General features: G+C 34.0%; 2 protein-coding genes across 3 annotated transcripts in view; both read right to left on the reverse strand.

Moving 5' to 3' along the window:
* On the reverse strand, positions 1-26,537 carry LOC127879513 (transmembrane protein 33-like). Its single transcript, XM_052426405.1, has 8 exons — positions 26,413-26,537; positions 17,492-17,622; positions 14,556-14,650; positions 11,514-11,698; positions 9,712-9,779; positions 8,516-8,649; positions 4,746-4,829; positions 1-4,227 (listed from the first exon to the last, which is right to left on the reverse strand). The coding sequence occupies exons 2-8, from the start codon at positions 17,576-17,578 to the stop codon at positions 4,092-4,094; spliced, it is 789 nt and encodes a 262-aa protein (XP_052282365.1). The 5' UTR covers positions 17,579-17,622; positions 26,413-26,537; the 3' UTR covers positions 1-4,091.
* LOC127879508 (uncharacterized) overlaps positions 1-27,309 on the reverse strand; it is a 155,631-nt gene that overhangs the window by 99,593 nt on the left and 28,729 nt on the right. The gene's annotated exons all lie outside the window — the stretch shown is intronic.

Genomic DNA, 27,309 nt, shown 5'->3' on the forward strand with positions numbered 1-27,309 from the left:
TATTTTATGACATTTATTTTTTGACAAAATGTATTGTCATGTTATAAAGAAGGAATAAAATGTTTAAATTTTTGTTAAATGCAATAGCTATGCACAAACACCACTGTTTCATAACAATATGCATGATTTTGGTATTTAATTGTTATTCTAAATCCATGACTTAATTGCCAAAGCAAAAACACATTTTAGGTAATTTTTACTAATCGCTTTTTCTAAATAAAGAACATTTCATGGTACATTAGTACAAATAATCACTAATGAATTAACAAAATGATTCTTGGAAAGTATAACAAGTTAGGTTTATAATTAACACAACATATATTTGATTTTTGTGGGAAGTTAAACTATTTCATTTACCTTATGATCACAACATTTACACATGTATTTGTTTCAAAATTGAAAAGTCTACACATCAAAACTTAGCTGTGTCTGTTAACAATAGTTTTTTTTTGCTAGTCCATATTCATGACCAATGTGTATGGCTCTGGGAAAACGGGGATTAATGCATGTGCATAAAGTGTCGTCCCAGATTAGCCTGTGCTGTCAGCCAATGCTAATCAGGGACAATACTTCCACTTCTATGGGATTTTTCAATAAAAGTAAGTCTCATGTAAAGAAAAATCCAGTCAATGAGAACAGTGTTATCCCTGATAAGATTGTGCGTACTGCAAAGACTTATAAGGAACGACACTTAACTCACATGCATTAAGCACCTTTTTCAAAGAGAAAAGCTCATATGTATCTCACCAATAGGTCTATATTGATTCAAATGGATAGAAAAACCAATCTAATACTTCCGGGACAAAAAACTGGTGTCGCCTAAACATGTAGTCATTCAATTTTCTCAACCTCCATTACATGTACCCAACACCATTGAACTAATGTATTTTTATCTATTACCAATCTTAATACAAAATTTTATGTATGTACATGTTTATTTTTCATGATGCTTTTTACATGTTTTTATTTTTCCATTTGTTCCAACAGTGAAATTTTACAATATGTGAAACGTTAAAATGCTCTACTAAATTTGCAGCATTTACTACTATGTATAAAATGATCTTCAAGTGACACCAAATGACAATTTTAGAGATCCCTGTTGAACAAATATCAACAAAATGAGCATTAAGACACCGTAACAAAAAGTTATATTAATTCCTTTCCGGATTGAAAGTCTACAAGTCAAACTGACCTACAGATATGACTAGCATTTCTTAAAGTAAAATGTTTACAGTCTGCATTTCTTTAAACTTTGCTCTAAAAGTAGCATAAATGTTATCTGAATGTATAAAAATCTGATATCCAAGTGTCTAAAACTCTTGAATAATTTTAATTTTACTGCTATACATTCTTTTTTTAACTAAAAGCAACCAGCATGCAATAAATTTTTCCACAACAATTGTGTTTAACTTCATGTTGAATTCTTTGAACATTTAATTTTCCACAATTAAATCTGGATTAAGTGAGCATGTACTCACTATCATTATGTGGCTTTCATCTGCAGAATGCAAATAGGTTGCTGGGCCAGACTATCTAAACAATATGTGACAAATAAACATAAAGAGAATACAACATATAAACATCTTGAATAAATAAGACTCAAATAAACGGTGGCTTGTCTATGCATATCAAACAGGAATAAAATCAATTTATAAAAAAATTACACCAGAAATTACATCTATATAAAAAACAATCGCTGCTACTTTTACTAAATTTATTAAGATCCACATTCTCTTAATAAACACAACAATATTTTTTAAACCCTATCCCACTTAAGAGCAAAGTGAAAATGGCTTAATGCAACAAGTGGAAACTAGATCAGCCTGTGAGTTTTACGCTGTTTTCTGCTCATCAGTATCGTAATTGAAAATGAAGCCTTTTGTCAAATAATGATGAGAAATTGGGTGAAATATTTGGGTTTTCTTTATGTACGAAATATTGACAAGTATATCAGTGGCGAGTATGCATGACGGTCAAAAGATAAAATATTTGAATCTGGTGTATGCTTAACAACAAAGAGGAAACGATGCGGTTGACACAAGCCTTAGGCTGTATTTGCATCATTTATTTGTATCACAATGCTGATAGCGTGTACATACCCAGTCCTAGGTTGTAATTCAACCAATCAGCAACAAGCACGTATAGAACACTGACCAATGGGATTCATAACTGAGTTTCACGGGGCAGATGTTAGAGGGAAACAAGGAGTTAGCGTTTAGACTTGGAGGCGTACGGATCGAGAAAGATACAATCATGTAGCTATCAGACTGTATTTGTATAACCGAAAATATTATGTTAGACATTAAATTGGACTAGAAACTGATATATGGTGTTGTTGAATATTTTTTCCTACATTATGCAGAGAAATTAACATAAACAGAGAGGGACCGACTTGTCCCATGCGTGACACGAGAAAATGGTAGTTAATGCAAATCTCGTCATATTCGATAGGCTACACGCCGGTAATTTAAGAGTAATGAACATTGTTAGTAACTGTGTGTCGTCCGTGAACTATGAACGATCACGCGACACTTTAAAAGCTGAATCTGTTAAGAAAGGTCTTTAATTTTATTTTCTACTGGAATACAAACAAGTAAACAAACCCTTAAATATACAGTCCAACCTGAGAGCAGTGGTCAGTCCATGGAAATGGCCAAAGTGGCCGCTGTAGACAGGTGACCGTTGTTCCCAGTGTCCACTTTTTAGATGGTTGGTCACTTGGTAGTATGGTAGGATGTTACCCTACCCAGTCGTTTGCACACAGAGTAATGTAAACAAAGGATTATTATATGTTTTCTCACAGTGGGCTGCATTCATCACAGCAGCTACCACAATCACATTCTTTAGCCACAAAATAGACGCCCAATATATGGAAGGACATAAGTGGTAAGAAAAAACAACAGTACAGTTTTAAACCACAAAATGCCTGACTAGTGACTGCTATTCTCAGGTAAAATATGACTTTGGCAGTGAAATATAGTGGCTGTTGTAGACAGGTGACTATTATTCTCAGATGTAATATAGAAGGATTTTCATTGGGGGAGGGTGGGGGGAATCCAGACTGACCATTAAGTCAGGTTGGACTGTACACCATAACATCCAGATATAAGTAGAACAGTTGGATTCTGTTGAATCCTGACTATTGGTCTTGAATGATCTTAGAGAGTCGAGTATTTATTTAGCAAAACATTTTGCATTCTGGGAAAACTGGGCTTATCGATGTGTGTAAAAAGTGTTGTCCCAGTCTACACAGGCTAATCTGGAACAACACTTTCCCTTTTTATGGAATTATTTTATTAAAAGAATTATGTTCTAAATAAAAAAACAACAAGAGATTGCCAAGCAATATTGTCCCCTACCAGTGAAACTCCACCATTGTCAGATTTTTTTTTATTTGTTGCCATAGCAACCAGAATTCTTGATGTAGGAACAAAATGAAATGACGTGCATAATCTTCATATTGCCATCGATCAATGTTTCAAGTTTCATGAAAAAATATGAAGAACTTTCAAAGTTATGGCAGGATCCAGAAAAGTGTGACAGACAGACTGACTGACTGACAGACGAAGTGCAAACCATAATAAGTCCCCTCCGGATTCACCGGTTGGGGACAAAAACACTTTAGGCTGATATTGTTGTCCTTGTTTAGCCTGTACAGACTACACAAGCTAATAAGGGAAGGCAATTTTAACACAGTTTTCCCCAAACCCAACACATTATAATCGGATCCAGTTCATTAAATCTTTTGTTCAACATCTCTGTTATGATGACTTCTGGTACTTCAGACAAGGAAATGGTCACTACAATTAAAAAACTTTTCAAGACTTTTACAATCATTATAAATACTAAAACATTAAATTTTTACAGTATCTGTACAAGTTACAGATTGATCTTCAATCAAATTATACCAACACTAAGCCATGTTAATCTTCAGAGCTGAACACAGAATATAATTACTAAAGTTTTCATAAGATGCTTTCTCTACTATTTTTCTGTCATAATTTCCGCCTCCCATCTCAAGTTGACGATGAGGATAACAACATCAAGACTTGCTGACTGTGGTTACCATGGCATCCCTACCACTTCACAGTTTACTGGGCGGCCACTTGTGGAGCTAGTCGGGAGATGAAGCCTATAGCCTTTAGGCAGATGTTACGTACAAACTGCGGGCACTGAGGTTTATTGCACACAAACTCAACGGTCATTCTCAGTTCATAGAATAGTGTCCTGAAATATACATTATAGCAAAACATTCACATGTTTCCACTGCTGGTGACAATATATATGTTTCAGGTTGAAAATGGAAATTCTATATGGGCCATGCTCTGTGAAAAGGGGGTTTAAGTTTAATGCATATGTATAAAGTGTTGTGGCAGGCTTATCTGGGACGACACTTTACACACATGCATTAAACCCCCTTTTCACAGTGCGTGTCTCATATGATTTCCTATACAGTATGTGTATTTTAAATGCCATAAATAAAAAAACGTTCGCATAGTTAGAGAAGCTAGTGCAGCCAGATAATGGCTAAAAGTTAAACCTGGGAAAACTAGCTTACTAGGAAAGGCCTGTCTTGACTGAGTTACACTATCACAGTATTTCATTTTGGTAATCAAGTTCGTGCAAAAACATGTAACTTCACTTGAATATGAATTTAACCTAAACTTAATGAAGGTTAAGTGTTTTTTACAAAAGAGACTGTTTTATCAGTACATTTCTGAACAAGTTTACACAGAAAACGTTACCTGCAGTATGGGTTTCTCCGTGATGCATATCGAAGGGAGAGAAATCTGTAGTACACAAATGGATGGAATATGGTAGCTCTTCCACTGAAAAACAGAAACAATGAAATAAAAATCAAAACCTACAGGGCTTACATTCTCATTCATACCCAATAAAATATAAAACCAGAAAGTGTTGTGCTTTGGAGTTTGTTCATTTTTGTTCAATAAAACTTCATTATTTCCGGATTTTTCCATGAAAAATGTTGGCTTATAGATAACAAAAACCGGACAGATACAGTTGATTAAAAATTGGCTAGACATTTTGAAATCTTGCTAATTTTATAATTTTATTTGCCAATCTTCCCGCAAATTTAAAGTGTTCCTTGAGGGTCCTCTACCAAAAATGTGCACATCCATTTCATTACACAATATACCTTCCTTAGCTAAAAATAGAGATAACTCTAAAACCTCTTTGTAATCGAAGACTATGGGTAGATTCATTAAATAATTTCACACGAATGTTTATTAGTTGATCTTCTGTTAAAATTATTTAACAGTGTCTGCACACAATTGCTGCTTAAGCAAAAAAATATAATTTACAGGATCTCGCAAAAAGAATTTGCATTTGAGTGTTTATAGTTTTCATATTTTTTATTAAGTTCTATTCCAATCTTACTGAAAATGTTAGCAAATGTTCATTTCATGTCGCTGCATCTTAAAAAGCTATTTCCTGGTTTTGTATCAACACAAATCATGACCACCAAGAGGCTTGACATGGACATATTATGAACAAACGTTGCAGATGACAAATTCTTTCCAGCACGAAACATTTGCAATTACATTTCCATTTATGATGAACAGTTTGATTAATTTTATTTGAATCTTGCTTAACAGAAAAAGATTTGTTTTTGAAATCACAATGCCTGGTAAGATTATTTTTATTTTTTTGCAACTTGGTCAAAAGGTATCATTGAATGTGTATTTATTCCTCAATATAAACATTGCTTTCCGAAACAATCTTAGACACCACTGATGAAAATTGTGCAAAAGATATCTATGGGGTTTAATATTTATATGATGCTACTAAAAAAATGCCTATGTTGTGGTCGTTGTTGCATAGTGGATATGATGTCCCCCTAGCAACTGGGAGGTCATGTGTTTGATCCCCACTGTGACAGCGTTCCTTAGATCTCAGCTCTTCTTCCAGATACACCATGTACTGGCTTCACCCAGAGAAAGCATTTCAATAAGTCATGAACATAAAAAATTTGATACAGGACAACCATGTTACACAACAAATTAAAAACCTTTCCAATTCAAACATAAGATCTGGGACATCTACATATAGATGGATGTACAGGCTGACATACATACATATCTACATAAAGATGGACGTACAGGCTGACATACATACATATCTACATGAGTACATATAGATGGACGTACAGGCTGACCGAAAAGTGCAATGCTTCAATGCCTCCCATTTTGGCATAACATGATGCAATAAACCAAACCTCTGGGGAAGATTTTTCTAGAGGGCCTATAAATACCTCTGATTACCTCTGGGGTATAATTTCATAAAACTTTGTGTAGGACTACTACATGATCCTAAAGATCAAATATATCTAGATTCTCATACAGCTTTAGCATTTGGGAGATTTAAAAGTTAACTATATTATAATAAACAAAACAACAGATGGGATTTTTTACCAAAGGGCCCCATTTTACCCAATTTGATAAACTTGGTAGAGTACCACAATACAATTTTTCATGCTTAAAAAAACAACCTCTGAGCCTTATGGTTTTAGATTATGAGGTTTTTTAAGTTTCCACTTCTAAAATCCATTTTTAGACATCTCCTTACCTATTTATGTATTATGCTTCAATGCTTTTTCTACATTTTTGATGTTTTTAATGAAATAATAGTAGCAGTGCTCTGTGAAAAGGGGGTTTAATGCATGTGCGTAAAGTGTTGCTTCAGTTCAGCCTGTGCAGTCTGCACAGGCTAATCAGGGATGACTCTTTCCACCTAAACTGAAGTTTTGCCAAGAAGATATTTTCTTTAAACAGAAAATATCATAAAAGTGGACTGCACAGGCTAATCTGGTACGACAGTTTACGCACATGCATTAAACCCCTTTTTCACAGAGCACTGCCCATATGTTTGCCTTTTCTTTTCAAATACAACAATGTGCCCACGTCTTCTTTAAATGATCAGGCAAAACCTTTGTAGCCATGCCTTTTGTAATTGTTTTTTTTTGTTTTGATCCTTTTGTTGGTGCTGTTAGTAATAGTTTTCAGTCATCACCTGACGTTCCTTGGCCAATGTGCTAAATGTTTACTCACGACAACAATTCTAGTCACCAGCTGAACAACGTGAAACATTATAAAAAGCTTTATTGTTAGTCATTCATCACTGTAACCAAACTGTTTCCTTCAATTTGCCACTTCTCTGCTTCTTGGAAACTGAAATGCCGTTATGCAACCAGGCAACAGTCCCAACAGTGTGGTTAGTGCATTCACATTACATAATAAGTTATGTGACTATGAGAATAATCCAGAAAAGTATCAGACGTTCCATTCAACAACCTTTTAAAACTTGCCAAACCGCAATGTAATTTGTTGGAATAATTAAATCTTATGTATATACATATATACAAGTTAATTTTCAGTTGATTTTCATGTTCTCTTGTAGCAAAATTCCACAATATATTGGAATAATATATCTATAGTTCATTTAAATAAATAAACTATGCTTGCAGAGTGGACTATAGAAATAAAGAACCAAATCTGATTCATATTTAGTGTTCACTTTACACACATGTGTTTTTTTAATGTTGTTGTCTCAACTATGAATTACCATTCCATGGCTTACCTTAAAGTTACTAATGTTATTCTTAGCAGCCACAATGCGAACTACATGCATTTTTTACACGACCTATAGCTCTTTTAAATTTATCATGTAATGAGGCCATTTCAATGAAAACAAAGTTGTCACATGTGACACACACTTGAGCTGTCAAACTGGTTCAACATTGGGATTTACTTAGAACAAGTATATACAGCAGTTTTTAAAAGTAATAAATAAAGTTGAGCCATATTAATTTGCTTTGATGTCAGTTTAAAATATTTGATAAACTCAAATTTGTTGGTCTCCTCTATTAGCCTATGGTTTTCGTAAAGTGTTTTTGCTGAAAACTCAATAAACATACATAACATGTTTGAATACTCAATAACCATATTTTACATCTTTGAATACGTAAGAAGTATATATTACGTGTTTGAATAAACAATTACTATACATTAAATGTTTGAATACTCAATTACAATATATTAAATGTTTTGAATTCTCAATTGCCATATATGACATGTTTGAATTTAGCATATCATACATGCTTAAATTGTTTCATGTTTTCACATTTAAAGACTTGTTTGTAAATATGTTTCTAGAGTTACATCATAACAATATTGATACTTCATTTCAACAGTATTTGATCTATTATACTTCATTCCATTACAAACAGTAATAATTTCATTGTAATGGTGTTTTAATATAATGCATTTGGATCTTTGTAATGTTAATTCTGGAAAGCTTTACCCATATATTAACCCATTAATGCCTAGCGTCTGGAAAAAAGGCCTTGGAAAACAGCGTTGACCCAGATGAGACGCCGCATGAGGCGGCGGCGTCTCTTCGGGGTCTGCGCTGTTTGCTTATAACTGTTGCTTATAATGCAATAAGTACAGTTCCTTTCACCAAAACTTTGTGAACTATTACTACAGGTACTTGCCTAAACGTCATAAAGATGAGAGCGGGCATTAAGAAGATTTCCGAGCAAGCAATGAAGCGTAGAATGTTGGTCTGTTGGAGTTGCAGTTTAGCAATCAGGTTCCTCATGAACATCATCGAAGTTGGACCAAGCACCTGTCATACACAATATAGTCTTCATACTAAATCAGGTGGGATTTAAGAAACACCTCTGTAGAGTGAAAACGCCCCCCCCCCCTTACAGAGGTCATTTAAACTCTTCATTTCTAAATAGATCCAGCAAAATGAATTAATATTTTAATATTTGTATAATTAGTTTTACAGTAAAAGGGAGGAAATCAGCTAAAAGGAGGATAAAGCAAACCCCTTAAAACAGGGCTGAATGCATGTGCATTAAGTGTTGTCCCTGATTAGTCTATGCAGTCTACACAGGCTAATCAGGGACAACTCTTTCCGCGAAAGTACTTTCTGTTTAATGGAAGTCTCTTAAAGTGAAAATCCAGTTTAGGCAGAAAGAATTGTGCAGAATGCACCGGCTGACCTGCGAAAACACTTTCTGCATACATATTGAACCCTTATTTCCCAGGGCAAAGCTCAAAGCATTAATTGAGCCTTGTTCCGAGAAAACTGGGCATAATGCTTGTAGGTCAAGTGTCAACCCAGATTAGCATGTTCAGTCTGCGCAGGCTAATCAGGGATAACTCTTTGCGCCTAAATAGGATTTTTGCTAAGAAGAGACTTCATTTAAACGAAAAATGTCATAAAAGTGGAAAGAGCTGTCCCCGATTAGCCTGTGCAGATTGCACAGGCTAATCTGGGACGACACTTTATGCACATGCATTATGCCCAGTTTTTTCAGAACACAACTCAATTGTCCATGAAATAAAACTTCTGTTTCTATAAAGGACATTCACCAAACATTTACATACACTTGTTTGTAATAGATTGCAGACAGTGATTTCCTAATATAAGCCAATACTAATCACCAGTTAAGTAGAAACATTAAACACAGGTAAACTTAAAAAAACTGTCAACAATTCCAGAAACGGACTTGTGATAGGCCAATTACATTTTCCTCAGTCATTACATCTTACAGGAAATTATTGCTGACGTGAATCAGAATGCCTCAGACATGTTCAGACAGAAGTTCTTTGTTTTCCAAATGATCATGTAGTTGCAATTTTTTTTTATATTTCCTTCTGTGTACCGGGTACTCACATCCAGGAGATTCTTGGTGTAGTTGCACGCATGTAGAAGTGCAAATAGAAATAATGGTACAAGAACCACTGAGAAGGTAGTCAAGGGAAATAACTGTAAATGATAATTTCAAAAACATCCTCACAATAATTGTTTCATTACTGCTTGTTATTTTGGCTCAATATGTATACAGAATTTATAGCATGAATTTGCATTGCACTATTGCATAGCTTGTTACAAATGAATAATTATAGAATACTGTTCTTGTGTGAGCTTACTTAATCATTTACCACTTAGATACGTATTTAACCCTTTACCACTGAGATACGTATTTAACCCTTTACCACTTAAAAACGTATTTTGACGCATTTGTAGTCCCTTAGAAAGTTATATTTAATTAAAGACCTTTCTCACTAGATTCAAGTTTTAAAGGCTTCATTTCCAACCCTTAGATACTGATGAGCAGCAAACAGCATAAAACCTGAACACACTGCAATTTACATCAGTTAGGCACTGTCAGATAGTCACATCAAATTAGTATATGAGAAAAAGCTTATAAAGTCAGGGGCCTGGAAATTTGATTTTTGCTAAGAGGAGGCTTCGTATAAAAAAATGCAAATTATGAAATAAAAGCGCAAAATGTTGGCCCTGATTAGCCTGTGCAGACTGCACAGGCTGATATAGGACGACAACTTATGAAAATGCATTCAGCCCATTTTTCCCAGCAGATGGCTCATTATACAAATGTATGGGTAATGAATCTGATTGGAACATGCCTTACTGCAGACTACACAGGCTAATCAGGGACGACATTTTACGCACATGCATTAAACCCCCTTTTCACAGAGCGAGGCTAAATTTAGATTGAAATCAACATGGAAAACCATTTTCTGAAATCAGTCACAAGCGAAAGTTTATTAATGTGAACAATAAAAATGTCTTTGTCTGGATTTGTATACACGTATATCATTTCTTACACTTCTTTCCGGGTGTTTACATAAACCTCAGATGACATTATACACATGACATAAAAAATGTTAGTTTGTTTATTCCGCACCTCTTTTCAGAAGCCATTCAGAATCATTGATCTATTGACAGCAAAAAGCTGCAGATGCTATACCAGCACCATAGCTTGAAAGTGTGACAAAACCAATATAGCACTGATAAGAGATGAGCTACAACATCACTTGGATAGGCTAGGAAGTGTTGATGTAAGGATAACTGAAGGTAAGGTTTGGCCAAACAGCACTTAACCCATTACAACTTAGATACGTATTTTGACCCATTTGTAGTCCCAAAGAAAATTAAATTTAATTAAATACCTTTCTAACTAAATTCAAGTTTTAAAGGCTTCATTTCGAACCCTTAGACTGTGAGTTACTCGCAGGCTGTTCTGGTTTTATGCCATTTTCACTTTGTTTCTTATGGGGGAAATGGTAAAGTCATGAATTTCATAGAAAAGTTATAGAACAATAATTGTACAATACAATCAAGACAAAGCTGTCAATATCTGGATGGCGAGACAAACATCCCTGAAATTGGAACGTATGGCATGTATAACCATACTTTATCCAATAATTATGGTGTACAGAGCCCAATTATTAGATGGTGTTTGATCACATATGAAAGCCTTCTTAAGGGATAAAATTGTATAGATGTTTCGGTACTTAATATCTTTATTGTCCCTATTTAATGTAATTTTACTAACCCGTGTGACCTTGACCTGAAAATTGATAGACCAACCAACAGACAAAGCAATTACCATTTGTTCAAAGGGAGTTGTAACCAGAATAGACAAATATGATTTCTACAGCAAAGGATACTGGTGATGGGGTAACTGTTGAGGAAGATGATGCAGAAGAACAGATAGTGGCAGCTGTCCTCTGCAAACAGCAGACTCATGAAGGCACGGCTGAACTGGAAGTTGGGCAGCCGCTGATGTAACCTCAGTGCACTAGTGGCCGCAGCGCTCAGTAACACACGCTCAAAATGGGTCGAAGGATTTCCACTTTAAAGGTATAAACAAAATAGTCACTTTCATGTGTTGCAATACAATTTAATCCTTTACCACTCAGCTGCGCACATTGACACATGTGTAGTCCCTTAGTAAATCAAATTAAATGTGAGACCTTTCTTAATAGATTCAAGTCTTAAAGGTTTCATTTCCAATCCTAATATACTGATGTGCAGCAAACAGCATAAAACCTGCACAACCTTCGAGTTTCTTGCAGGCTGTGCTGGTCTTTTTTTGCTGATTGCATATAGAGGGTGCAGGATCTCGTGACTTTGTGGGAATCGGTAGGTGGTGCTTTTTTCCAATCACTTTTTAAAACATTGTTTCTTATGAATTTTGACTAGTGCATAAAAGAAAGATTTTTATGCTGCTTATGGCAATGTGAAATACATCAAAATTACTTTATTTAATAAGCATGTGTTCTTGTTAAAAAATTCTATGTGTACTACGTTAATTTATATGGTTATGCTTCATGCAACATGAAATTTTGTCACAGATTTCAGACTTATTCAAGGATTTAATTCTTATACCTTAAGATATTGGCACAAACTGCAAGAAAACTGTCTTTTATGCACTACAGATTTTCGCAAATGAATATCAATAACTTGAGATATTTGCAAAAATAAAGCTCCTAACGGTGTGATTACATTCTGTCCAGCTCGTGTGTAAACCCCTGAAAACCCCGTTGATTCTGCACCCTGATACTCAATTTCATCAATCTTCTCAGCGGGAAAGGGTTTAAACACATATATCACACCTTTAGAATGCAATTCTATTTAAGGTAAATAAATAGAAGATATGTTACTGCTGAAGAAAATAAAAGTGTATCATTTTAATTTACGCTTGGAATTTCTACTTTAAGGCCCTAAATTCATTATAAACAAGAAATACTTGTACAACTTTAATGCCCTCTAAATTGCAGTTCATGTAATGAGCTCTTGTGACCATGGTCTGTGACTGACTTCATAGACTTCTTCTATTTCTCTCTAGTTACTAGCATACCAAGTTATTGTGTAGAACACATTTCATTTTTAAAAACCCCAGTAACCTTGATCTTGACCACAAAATCCATTGATGTCTTCCTATTATCCCATGTACATGTAGCCAGCATATTAAAGGAGATTATGGAAGCTTCGTAGGTTAAAGCCTTTGATAAATATCCTGCGAACAAAAAATCTATTGAACAACCATTTGACGGACCAACTTACTGACGGACAGGTGCACAGAAATATTCTTCTAAGGTTTCAATATTTAACCTTTTACCTAGGGATGTCAACGAATATCCGAATATTCGGTCCCGGACCAAATATTCGGATACTATTTTCCGAATCGAATATTCGGAAGAAAAAAATCAAAAAATCGAGTAATTTCAAAGACTTTGTATTCGTGAAATTTGCTTCAAACATTGTACAAAAAGTCGTTCCTCGTGTCATAATGTTTAGTCCGGATAATTCGTCGCTATGGTGATGACAGTATACCGGTCATAAATCCCGCTAATTGCCTAACAAAGACAGTCACTTTGTGTCAAAATTATGATAGGTTCTAATCGCATCGGCAATCAAAACACCGACCTGCACTTGATCCAATGACTCGAATTACATTTAAAATTATCAAAGATTAAATGAGTAAAGGAAAAGCCGACTTGGTGTAAAAAAAACAAATAAGACCGTATGGCAATTAAAACACCGACCCGTCTTGATCTAATAACTCGAATTACATTTAACATGATAAAAGATTAAATAAGTAAAGGAAGTGCCGACTTGGTGTGAAAAACAAAAAAGATCGTATGGTTATAATCACGTTGTCCAATCAAAAAAGCTTTTAGAAAATAATTTACTCAACCTCTAACCGAGCAAGAGAATTCTGACGAACTTCAGAGATATTTGCTTGTGAAAATGGAGCCAAACGCTAAACCTCTTGACTGGTGGAAACGTCACGAGAGCGAATTTCCGAAAGTCGCGTATGTTGCTAGGAGTGTTCTATATGTACCTGCAACTTCTATGCCATCTGAGCGCATATTCTCAACCACTGGATTGCTCATCAATAAACTAAGAAATAGACTCGCCAGTGATCTGGTCGACGCAATCGTGTTTTTAAATAAGAACAATGTTCATGTGCCCAGTGACGCCGATCCGAGTGACTTTTAAATGTGGCAACGGTGTTTTGTTTGCATGTGTTCGCTATGTAAATAATACGTTTAAGTTCAGTTCAAATTATTTATAGATCTAACTGTTTTGTCATGTAATTATTTTGTCGTCATGTAAATATTATGTTTCTCGTTCTATTGTTGATGTACAATATTAAAGCACGTGTTCGCTATGTAAATACTATGTTTAAGTTCAGCTTAAATTATTTATAGATCTAACTGTTTTGTTATGTAATTGTTTTGTCGTCATGTAAATATTATGTTTCTCGTTCTATTGTTGATTTACAATATTAAAAGTTTAAAAACAGTTTTCGTCATTCAATTTTAACAATTAGCGACGGCAATGCTGTGTCAATATTTAGTCACTTCCGGGGAACTTCCGGTAAAAACGAAAGTAGAATTCATGGAGTAATGGTACGGTAAACATAGTTGATTTTTTTCTAACAGATGTTGACCGAATATCCGAATATTCGTTCGGAAGGATGACCGAATATCCGAATACCAATATCGGTATTCGTTGCCATCCCTACTTTTACCACTTAGATACGCATTTTGACGTGTTTGTAGTCACATAAAAAAATCTAATTAAATTAAAGACTTTTCTTAATAGATGCAAATTGTAATAAAATTTATATTAAATCCTAAGATACCAATGAGCAGCAAACAGCATAAAACGAGCGGGAAAGGGTTACCATAGATACCTACCCAAAGAGTGGCAGGATGAACATCACGGTGCACAGTACAGTGAACACTCTGGTCAGCCACAGGGCGGCCTCAACCTTGTTGCTCAACATGTAGCGCTGAAAAGTGCAGCACTTCATTATGGGTCTTGCTCTGAGAACACTGGGTTTTACCCTTTGCATGCTGGGATATTTGTTGTCTGCTAAAATGTTGTCTGCTGAATTTCTAAAATTAGCATTTTCTTCGATTTTTTTCAAAGAATACTATCAGAATAGCAAACAGTTTGGATCCTAATGAGACGCCACGTTCTGTGGCGTCTCCTGGATCCAAACTGTTTGCAAAGGCTTTTAAAATTCGGTTCCAGCGCTGAAAGGGTTAACCCTTTGATACGTATGTTGAGGCATTTGAAAATTAAATTTATTTAAAGACCTTTCTTACTAGATACAAATTGTAAAGGCTTCATTTACAACCCTTACATACTGATGAGTAGCAAACAGAAACAAGAGGGCCTGAAAGGCCTAAAGTCGCTCACCTGAGATAACAAGATATTATTGGGACAAATCTTCTGACCAAGTTTCATGAAGATCGGAAAATAAATGTGGCCTCTAGAGTGTTAACAAGGTTTTACTATAGCCATAAAGAGAAAAATGCCCCGCCCCCTGGCAGCCATGTTTTTCAACCGACCCGCAACATTTTTCAACTCTTCCAAGATATTATCGGGATGAATCTTCTGACCAAGTTTCATGAAGATCGGAAAATAAATGTGGCCTCTAGAGTGTTAACAAGATTTTACTATAGCCATATAAGGAAAAATGACCCGCCCCTTGGAAGCCATGTTTTTCAAGCAAACATAATTATTTTCGAACTCATCCAAGATATCATTGAGACCAATCTTCTGACCAAATTTCATGAAGATTGGACAATATATGTGGCCTCTAGAGTGTTAACAAGGTTTTACTAAAGCCATATATAGCCATATAAGCAAAAATGCCCCGCCCCTGGTGGCCATGTTTTTAAAGCAACCAAAACCATTTTCAAACTCATCCAAGATATCATTGGGAAAAATCTTCTGACTGAGTTTCATGATGATTGGAAAATAATTGTGACCTCTAGTGTTAACAAGGTTTTACTATAGCCATATTAGGAAAAATGCCCCGCCCCGTGGTTGCCAGGTTTTTCAACCAACTGGCATCATTTAAGAACTCTTCAATGATATTATTGGGATGAATCTTCTGACCAAGTTTCATGAAGATTGGACAATAAATGTGGCCTTTAGAGTGTTAACAAGATTTTACTATAGCCATATAAGGAAAAATGCCCCGCCCCTTGGTAGCCATGTTTTTTCAAGCAAAGGTTACCATTTTTTAAACTCATCCAAGATATCATTGAGACCAATCTTCTGACCAAATTTCATGAACAATCAATGTGGCCTCTATAGAGTTAACAAGGCAAATGTTGACGGCGCACGATGGACGACGGACAAAAGGCGATCACAAAAGCTCACAACGTGCTCAGGTGAGCTAAAACGCCTGATTGGACTGCGAGTTACTCGAAGGCTGTTCTTGTTTTATGCTGGTTGAAAAAGCCATTTTCACTTTGCTTCTTATGGGGGAATGGGTTAATGCATCTGTGTTGAGTGTCAACCCAGATTAGCCTGTGATGTATGCACAGGCTAATCAGGGCCACCACTGTCCGCATTTATGAATTTTTTTTATTAAAGGAAGTCTCTACTAAATGGAAATAAATAAAAACTAAATAAATAAGATTTTCATGGTTAGGAATTTGATAAGGCAAAGTAAATGGTAGTAGATTCAGAATATTGACAAACAGATGGACCATATAGCAACAAATTCACTTTCTAAGAGTTTCCTATCAAACTTAATCAACAAAATCATTATACTGACAGTCTCTTGATCCATTTTATTTCATTGACATGAATTGCCTAGATTTTATAAAATCAGGCATATAAGTTGGATCTTAAGTAAATGGTTTTATCATAATGTCTGACATATGACTTTCAGGGGTTTTTCTGCCTATTTTGGGAAAAGGAGTCTGCCCAAATTGGGAATTTTTTATCGACAAAATTGGCCATTTTGGGAATTTTTGCTTCAATGAAACGGCTCATTGGGGAAAAAATTGTGAATATATCATGCTTAAATAATTCAGTAGTTTAACAAATAAATTTGTTTTTATTTGTTATTTTGTCTGCTTTATGTAAACAGATGCAATATTGGGCATGTTCAACGTTTATTCAAGTACTGCAGTTTTGTTTTTCAGTTACAGTTACACTCTGAGATAAGAACTGAACAATCAAAACCTTATAGCAGATATTTTTTATTAAAACAAACACTGGTTAGTCACACAAGTTATAAGACAATTCATTCTTAAAAAAAAACAAAAATTTTTTTTTTTTTTTGGAAATTTATAAGATTTTGTTTATAATTTGGGTTTTGGATCCGGCCGTTTGCTTTGGGAGTGCCTCCGTTTTCTGGAGGTGCAGACTGTGCTGAAAAACCCCTGACTTTGGACATGAACATATTATTTTTATTATGTTGAACATTGGACTTTGCATTTGAGCAGGCATCACTCTGGGAAAAGAGGGCTTTTTTTTCTTCTGTGAGAATGGCAGTTTTTCACAATTTTGGGAAATTTGTGACTAAAATTTTCACAATTTCAAGAAGTTTGCAGCTCAAATTTTTAGAATTATAGAAAGTTTGCACAAAAGCAGGAAAAAGCCCTGGCTTAATGCATGTGAGTAGAGAAATCCCAGATTAGCCTCATGCAGTCTGCACGCTTTGCGCCTAGACTGGATTTTCGTTAAGAAAATATATTGTGTGAACGAAAAATTCCATTAAAGCAGAAAGTGTCATCCCAGGTTAATCTGGGATGACACTTAACACATATGCATTAAGCCCAGTTTTCCCTGATTGCGCCTCATATTGGTTTCACATTATACTTACAATCACTGACTGCTGACCCTGGGGTGATTGTTGCTGCTGCTGCTGACTCTCTCCACCACCAGTGCCATTGGATCCAGAATCAGACATCCTTCGTGATGATAGTAATAATTTTATCACAAGTTCCTGTGTACCTATATAGAGACAACAGCTATCAAATGTAATGCCAATAAGCTTGAAAACAAACAATTTAATAGTAACAAAATATTTATATCCAAGCTTGTTAGTGCAATACCTTCAGTGAATTTGCTAATTTAATTCCCAATTTGGAACACAAACCATACAGCCCAGATTTGCAGACCATATGGACCACAAGTCATGTTTTAACGTCATGGAGATCATTTTAATACAAAAATACTTAGTGTGATACTATGCATCTGTTAAAAATAAAAAACGGGTAATGAAACGTTTGTGTTCATGATTATTGTTCTGGAGATTCCCCGATGATGGGAATTTCAGTATATTCCTATTTCCCCGATTATGGGAATAAAATAAACTCTAAATACCCGATTTTGGTATAACAATTTATTAACGATCTTCAATAAATATATCCAATACTTCCTCTCTAATTAATTCCTAAGCAACGACATCACGTCCAGGTTTTTTTTTCCCACTTTTTGGGAAGATAGCCCATGGCTTTGGAATTAGGAATTTTATCGGAATTTTCATGAAATTGGGAAAATTAATTCATTAGCCTTTTTTTTCCACACGAAAAGTCCACTAATTAGGGAAATACTAAATTTGATATAACACTTTATAATCATTAAAATTAAAAGAACAAAATCATAAAATACTTTGTTAAATGTAATTGAATTTAAATTGAGATAAAATACGCATAAGACACTTCTTTCTAAAAAAAAAAAAAAAAAATTTTTTTTTTTTTTTTTTGGAAATTTGGAATTTTTTTGCCACATTTTGGGAAAAAACTATACTTTTTGGGAGTGGGATTTTAGCCGAATTTCGGCTATAAAATCGGATCAAAAAAACCCCTGACGTCTATAAAGTAACGTCACAATCGACGTCACGTCATGGAAACAAGTAGCTGGTACATATAAAAACGTTAAAACCTACTGTCTATTTTTCCCCTCCATCAAAATACAGTATATTTTGATAAATATTATGAAACAATTAAATAATAAATCGCAAACGTTAAAAATGTTTCTCAATTTCTATAATTTAAACATGTATTGTCCAGTTCTAACAGGCATTTCTTTGTTACCAGTCTTGTCATAGTGCTGCTTCCAACCTGGATTTTGATTCCTGTACACCCGCATATTTTTTATTTCCTTCTGTGCTGGAACGATTATGTAATTCACTGCTTAGTTGATCTCCATCTGTTATTGAGCGATGCGTATCGATTTTAAAATGTTTATCTTCCGAAGAAAAACAATATGGCGTGGTATCGGAGTCATTATGATTCCCCTCCCTGACTTGGTTGTGCATTGAAACTTTTTTCGAGATATTTTCATTGTCGAATTGTCACAAGGCAAACATTTTCGTTGCTCTTTGGTACGTTTTGGCCCATGTTTGTCAAACTGTTTTGATGAATGTTTAATCGCGGTGTAGAACTATGCAAAAGCCAATGGTGAGTCGTGTTACACGACACGAACAAACACTTGTGACTTCTTCGACATTGTTTGCCGACATGTTTGTCCTTTAAGCAGCGAAAACAAAGTCTATAGCGCTTTGCAATTTACCAACTATTTGCAACTGGCAACTGTATAAATGTATCGCACTTCCAAATACGATGGTTATGATTACACACTACACAGGGCATATCAGCAGTGCCTGCTTAACTTGATGGTCCGATTCATGAATGAAGAATGTGCGTTGGGAACTACTCAGTTCTTCCTGCGACTGTCCGTTTCCTGAATCGACTACCATACATTTTCCGCAAATTCCATGAACAGTTTCGTACACTATTGTTTGGAACTCTGATTCCTGCAATACCCAGGTTCTTGAGGCAAAGGTCAACTCTTCTTTGTGAGTCTCAAAAATCAAGCGATGATACCGTGTCAACATGTCCTCTGGCAGTTTTCTTTGCAACGTGTTGTATAGAAATCCTTTTCCAAGTTCCTGATGCTGACCGTTTTCTTGCAGATTGATGATAGATAATTCTAGCAAATCAGAAAACTTTTCCAAGTCATCTGCATTTCCGATTCTGACGCGAGGAAAGTTTTCTAGAAGTTCTATATGGTTCGCCACTTGTCTTCTTCTGCCACCATATTTTCTCTCAAGATGTTCTTTCGCAGCATCGTAAGCTCTAGCCGAGGACCTAAATTGCTTATTGTTTGAAGCGCTTCCCCCGAAAGGTATTGTTTTAACTGAAGTAATTTGTATTCATTGGTGACTGGGGCGATATCGATACACGCCAGAAACGTAGATTTCCAACTCTGGTAAGTACTTTTGTTCCCTGTGAAAATTAGCAATTCTACTTTCTTCAATTGATGCAGCAAATCTTGTTCGACAGTATAGTTCTCTTTAAATGTTCTTAAATTAAACGCTGACATGCTTATTTTGCATTCAATTTAATGTTCCAAATTATCTATTGAACCGTGCGATGTCGCTTCACGATATTTGCTGTTACTTGTTTTTTGTTCCAGTTTGTTTGAATAACTATCGCACTAATAAATTTTACCTTCTTTATGTCCATTAACCTTATATAATGAAGTCATCATTCTGTTTATTTTCCGATGGTCTATTCGCCATTTTCTGTCCGTACATCATGACTGCATCAGTTACTGCACAATAATCGTTTTCAAATGTGTCAATCTCTGATAACATTTCCTTACCCTTTTCTATATTTTTAGTATTTAAATATAAGTCTGTTAAATCGTTCATGATGCTCATCGAAGCTTTCGCAAACACATCAATCTCTGCACATGAATATCGTACCCGAATGCCCGATTCTTGACCTTCATGCAGCTGCTGGAGATACAACAACGATATTAGCTTGCTTCTTGCCAATAAAAATACCGCTTTTGACAGTACCTTTTTTCGCCAAAGTCTGAGGACTGCTATTTCGTCTTCATTATCAACCGAACTTGCTCTTGTGGACGCCATTGTCGATTGCAGCATTAATCCATAAATCACGCAGATTGCTAGTGCCCCCAGTGTCTACAGTAGATTGTGAACGGGGGTTCAGTAGACAGAATGTTATTAAAACAGATTTAAGAAATTGTTTGAGTGTTAAAAATTTGGAAAATCTGTTGAAAATCTTTATTGAGGGAAAAGATTGTAAAGATGTAGACTTTAAAGGGATCTACAAACTGTGGGCTGGAAAAAAGCAGCGCAGAATACTAATGAAATAGAATTGTACTGAGATATGCTATGACTTGTGTTCACTGTATATGTATTGATGTGTTTGCAATGTATTTTGAGATTGAAATATGTGCTGATATTTTACATGCCATTCAACTATTTTGTCAAAAAATGTGCTGATTAAATATTGCACTATTACTTTGTTAATTTTGATTGAATGTACATCTATTAAATGATGTATGTTTTTTTTTTGACAAGTACAATAATCATTATTGACTATAATATTGAAAACTGTATGTTATATTATTATATGTGAAATGTGCTTGCTGTCATTAAAAGAAATATAAAAAAATCAATACATGTAGTATATATTATTATTTGATGACCAGTTTTCGCGTGTCGACAATCGAAAACTGGGTGGCTCAAAGAAATTTTGGGCCAGCGCTAGCCCTGACGCTCTGCTACCAAAATGTTCTGAAGATTCCCCGATGATCTGAATTTCAGTATATTCCTATTTCCCCGATTATGGGAATAAAATAAACTCTAAATATCTGATTTTAGTATTACAATTTATTAACGATCTTCAATAAATATATCCAATACTTCCTCTCTCATTAATTTCTAAGCAACAATGTCACGTCTATAAAGTAACGTCACAATCGACGTCACGTCATGTAAACAAGTCGCTGGTACATATAAAAACGTTAAAACCTACTGTCCAATTATTTCAATTTTTTTTCATATTCTCAGATTTGAAACTGATTTTAATTGTGTCATCAATTATTCATTTTAAGCAGTAGGCATCTGGCAAACATGAACTTTCATGGATAAAATCTATTTTAATAAAATTAAATATTAATTACTATTTTAATCAATAAATGCCGCATGGTGACAAATTTCTTACATCACTTAGATATCTTACACATTTTTTACAAGTGTTTCTTGATTGCTACACAGTATTACACAATGGGGGTAAACATAAATTACTAAGTGCACTTTGCTCTCTTTCTGTTTCTTCGTTGGCGCATATTGATAAGGAATGTAAACTTATTTTACTTCAATCTGACCCTCTATATGAATGTGCTTGTATTATTGAATCTTTCACTGACTACTATCTTAAACCTTTTATTGAAAATGTACTTAACAAAACTAGAAATCGTATCAAAATTGAGTTTTGTAACAAAGGTCTTGATTTAATTGACCTTCCTAAAATATTCAATGATAAAAATGTACGTCGGTTGATTCCCCCTTATTTCCGCAATACTGAATCACCACTTATTTGCTACAAATATAGTAAACCTGTAAGAAGTATCGTTTTTAATTATAATTCTATTTCCACAGATATAAATGTAATAAGAAATTGTCCTACATTATGTGACTGTACTAGTTCTAAATATATATGGTCCAGTTGGACATGTTATTACTGGGGACCTTAATTTCATTCAAAATAAAAACCTCAGAAATTTGCTACGCAGAGGCCCTAAGTACAGACTGCCTATTCCTGTTGATTTTGATGACTGCATTAAGAATATCGTAACATCCTTACATGATTATTGCACTAAATGGTGCAGGAAGGAAAATGCTGAAATTACTGCACTCAATGATTGGAAAACAAAAATATTTAGTATGGCCATGAATAAAATATGTTTTTATGATACACATCCTTTGGCCCTACCACATTCACCTAAATTTAATAAACAAAATCTCTGTAAATTGCTTGAAGACTTAAAATCTAAATTCGTCTTAGTTCCTGCTGATAAGGCTGCTAATAATGTTATCATAATATGACGAGTGTTTTATGTTCAAATTATTTCACAAGAACTTTCACAAACTACATCATATTGTGAGTACAATAAGCTACCTAATGAAATTATTACCGACCATATTGCCCAATGCATAAAGTTAAATGTAATAGTCAATATTAGTGACAAGAAATTGCCATCACTTTACTGGATACCTAAATTACATAAGACGCCATATAAAAGTCGTTTTATCGCTAATTCAGTGTCTTGTACTACCAAACAATTATCAGTGTATCTTACATCTGCATTGAGTGCTATTAGATATCATATAGCTAAATTTTGTAATAAAGTTTATGAAAATAGTAATATTAACCTATTTTGGTCAATCAAAAACACCTTAGAAGTTATTGATAAAATTGAAAATAAAAAATATAAGGTGTCGCAGGTAAGTACTTATGATTTTTCGACACTATATACAACGCTTCCTCACGCTTTAATAAAATCCAAACTTGTTTCTTTGATTGAAAAAACTTTTGCTAGAGAGAAATGTTTGTATCTAGCTTTAAACACTAAAACAGCTTTTTTTACTAATCAGATATTAGATAATTACATCATTTGGACTGGTCTTGACTTTTGTGCAGCACTTACTTTTCTTTTGGATAACTTGTTTGTTGAATTTAATGGTAAAATATTTAAACAAATTATTGGCGTTCCTATGGGTACTAATTGTGCGCCACTTATAGCTGACCTTTTTTTATATTGTTATGAAAGCGAATTTATGTTAGAATTATCTAAAACTAAGCAAGTAGATTTGATTAATTGTTTTAACCTTACTAGAAGGTACATTGATGACATACTTAATTTAGATAATCCATTATTTGAACAATATATTCACAAAATCTACCCAAAAGAACTAGTCTTAAATAGATAGTGTATATCCAATACAGACGCTGCGTATTTAGACTTACATTTAACTATTAATAATAATTTGATCAAAACTAGTTTATACGACAAACGGGACGATTTTAACTTTGAAATTGTGAATTTTCCGTTTCTAGATGGCAACATCCCTAAAGGACCTTCCTATGGTATTTACATTTCGCAGTTGGTACGTTATGCCAGAGCATGTTCGTGTATTAAAGATTTTAATGATCGTAATCTAATATTAACTAAAAAATTGCTGAAACAAGGCTTTTTGTATCATAACCTAAGAAATAAATTTGCTAGATTTTACTCTAAGTATGGTGATTTAATTTCAAAATATAATGTTTCTTTAAAATGGCATTTAAATAATGGAATCTCCCATCCATCATTTTACGGAGATGTTTTGAAGCGTGTCCGCAAATTAAAATATGTTAAACCAAATGTTCATATTAAACTTTTCAATTTAATTAACTTGTTTTTATCAAAAGGATACGATGCTTATGTACTTAAAAACACGTGTTTGATGGTTTTCGATTCACTATATCTTTCTTCCCTTAAAATTTGGAATCATTAGTGATATTATAGGCATTTTTCACTGTTGAATAAAATTGTGTCATTTGTCGTATGAACAAATCTGCATGAATACTACATTATAGGCATTTTTCACTGTTGAATAAAATTGTGTCATTGTGTCGTATGAACAAATCTGCATGTAAACTACATTTGGACTCAAATCGTACATCAAATCATTTCTGTCTTCCGTTGTCAAAACACCTATATACTGTTTAATTCCAATAATGTCGCTTTAATGGAATTACCATTTGTATTCATTTGCTTCTTAATATTAAATCACGTAAACTTGTTTTATTAGTAGCACAGCCCCATTAATAATTTTATTTAGGACTGCCCTTGGAATTTGTTCACGTCATTATGTCATTATGGATTTTTGTGACGTCATACGACCGACTTTCCCAGTTGTAATCTACATGCATAGGTCATTGGGTTTATAACGTTCCATTTTATTTATATTTTCTCTCTGATAGGCGTTTCTTGTTTGATTTAATTATTTTTAATTTGTTTAGCAGTCACATAAACAACCAAGCTATGTAATATGGAATTTTTACACCCATTATTGCTGCTTCTTCCGGTATTTGCGCGATGATTATCTGAGATATTAACTCTATGATTCTACATTCTCAAATCTTTTCTATAAAGAAGGAATGTAGTTGACAATTGTTAATAGTTTTATTTGATCGTTCGTCAAAAAGTTGTAATTCTGTTACTCTTGTATCTTCAATGCAATTGAGTAATTAAATAGTTATTAAATTGAATGCGTTTTAATTCCCTTTTATTACTGTTTAATTTGAGTTACAATGCTATGACATTAAATTTTATTTACACTTAAATGTATTATGAATATTGCTGGGCCAAGTGTGAGGTTGAGCGCTCTATAACCAGGTTTAAACCCCCAATGCTTTGCATTGACCGTTCCAAGGCGGTGACCCCAGCTTTATTCATATTTTGTGTTTATGTTGGTTTGTATTGTGCTGTATTGTGCTGTTTTGTACTGTTTGGGCAATCGGTCACTTGCCTTAAATAAAGGACCAACTAATTGTTTTTAATGAAAATTCAATACTGCTCCAGCAGCTGGAGTTTCACTTCTTTATATTGAAAAAAAAAAAAAAATGCAAGCAATAAATGTTTTATCATTATACAGTATCTTTAAACAACTCGTTTTTATTCCAATTTAGTACATGTTATTAAAGTTTAGTAGTCAAACGTATATTTTCGTCAAAAGGGGTGTAACATTCGCATTATTGACTTGTTAATTATTAATGACAGGTAAAGCGTTACAATTGTTATTATTGAAGCCATTATAAATATAAGGGATGGACATGGTCTTGCAATATTCAAAAAAATTGTTAAGGTTTAATATTTTCATATACATTGTGTATTCGGTAATGAATTTTACTTGGTATGTGTACCAGGTAACTACCAGTTAACTATAAATAACGCAAGTAGATTGATCATCATCGTCACGTGGTTAACCCAGGAATGCACATTGTGCATGTGTAGTGAATTGTATATATTTTATATATATAATTATTAATCTACTTGCGTTGTTTATAGTGTGTATATCATTATGTCACCTATTTTCGCGATGTACTATCTATTTCACATCGCACAATTTTTTTTTACCGAATAAACTGAAAATATTAACTTTTTTCAAGTAATGTAATACATGTATGCCAGTCGTGATATTATAATCAATATAACTAATATTTGTAAAAAAATACGGTATTTTAGAATTTCTCTTTTTTTCGTCATTAGTGATTGACAGTCCCTTTAAATATGTTCTCACAAACTTGAATGAACATGAAATACTTATTGATTAAGACAATGATCTTAATGGTCCACAAATGTTCAAATTTAAAAAAGTTTTTTTGTAATTAATGTCATTTCAGCAACTTAAATATTTTATTAAATTTATAAGACAATATTGAAGGAAGTTGAAAACAAATGAATATTATTTCAGACATGGTCTGTATACATGTAGTCCAAACATCTGGGCAGTATGGTCCGTAAATAGGGCAGAATGTTCTGCAAATCGGGCCGAATGTTCCGAATATCTGGGCTGTAAAGTCAATGAAATTGGGCCGTATAGTCTGTATGGTCCCTTATTCGTTACCACAATATTTTTAAAAAGTATACTAAAATTCAATTACATTTAACAAAAGCAATATAAACATAATCGATAACTATATATATATTGGATAAATTATTGAAATGTTTAAAAAATATATAAATAATTCCAGTTTTAAAAGAAAAGTTTCTTAACTTCCAAAATATGGGTTGGCTCAATATATAGAAATGCGTTACACTTAGGATGGCAGTCGCGGTACGAATTAACGTGTGCACGAAATATCAAATCATACAGGGTTTCATTATAAGAATTATAGAATAAACTAGTACGCTGAAAACTAAAAAGTATCTTACGTTGGTGATAAGTGGACTTGTTATCGGACGATCTTGTACTATTTAAACTATCAAACAATTTACTGGCAATCGCACCTATTTCTAGAAGTAAACCAAGATCGATGTCTAAGTAAGCACATAACACGGCTACATTCCACCAAACATAGAAATCGATTACGATACAACAAGTGCTAAAAGTCGATTGGGGTTCATATGAGACACACAAAGGAACTTAACTAGGCGCGAATGCAGGACTTTGTGTTAGAGGGGACAAAACACGAACAACTTCTTACACCATGCATTTTCTCCATTGTTTTCTCGTAAAGCTTGATGTTTATATGGACGTTATGATTTTAACAATGATGAGATTCAGTGGCATGTGTATTTATAGACACGGGCCTCTTAATGAATTCATCTAAATTTTAGAAATGACAGATTTTTAAAACATGAATGTTCTTTATGTCAGTATGTAGATGAATGTGTATTTTTTGACATAACAACAAAAACTGCCTTTAAATCGGCAATTTTTTGACAAAATACTGGCTAGACTTAGCTCCTTATTGTAATCTGTATCTTGTGTCTCATAATCGACCGTCCTGATTGGTTGCTAAGATTTGTTACTATGTGCATGTGTTATTTGCTATAAATAGTTTATTAATGAAAAAACGAAACTCTTGCCCATGTTCTTAAAAAAAACAAACAATACTTTTCGCAAATAAGCGGCTTATAAAAACATTTTATAAACCTACTAATAAACCGTAAACATCTTTGATCAATTATGTGATACGTTATTTAAAAAAATCAAAGCATCAACCCCGGGTAAGTAAACGGCTGTTCAAGGGAAAGGACGCGTTTCTGTGAGCGGAGAAAAGCAAATAAACTTTTGTTGAACAATTTGGTAGATAGTGTGTGATACAA

This window comes from Dreissena polymorpha, chromosome 4, assembly GCF_020536995.1.
Source record: "Dreissena polymorpha isolate Duluth1 chromosome 4, UMN_Dpol_1.0, whole genome shotgun sequence".
Classification (NCBI taxonomy): Eukaryota; Metazoa; Mollusca; class Bivalvia; order Myida; family Dreissenidae; genus Dreissena; species Dreissena polymorpha.

What these genes read in the sequence shown, in the direction of transcription:
- LOC127879513 (XM_052426405.1), bottom strand. Translation starts at nt 17,578, where the DNA reads ATGTCTGATTCTGGATCCAATGGCACTGGTGGTGGAGAGAGTCAGCAG. An exon ending in CTCATCTTTATGACGTTTAG is followed by an intron (nt 4,830 to 8,515) that starts GCAAGTACCTGT and finishes TCTGTTTTTCAG; the next exon opens with TGGAAGAGCTACCATATTCC. An exon ending in CGGAGAAACCCATACTGCAG is followed by an intron (nt 4,228 to 4,745) that starts GTAACGTTTTCT and finishes TGTATATTTCAG; the next exon opens with GACACTATTCTATGAACTGA.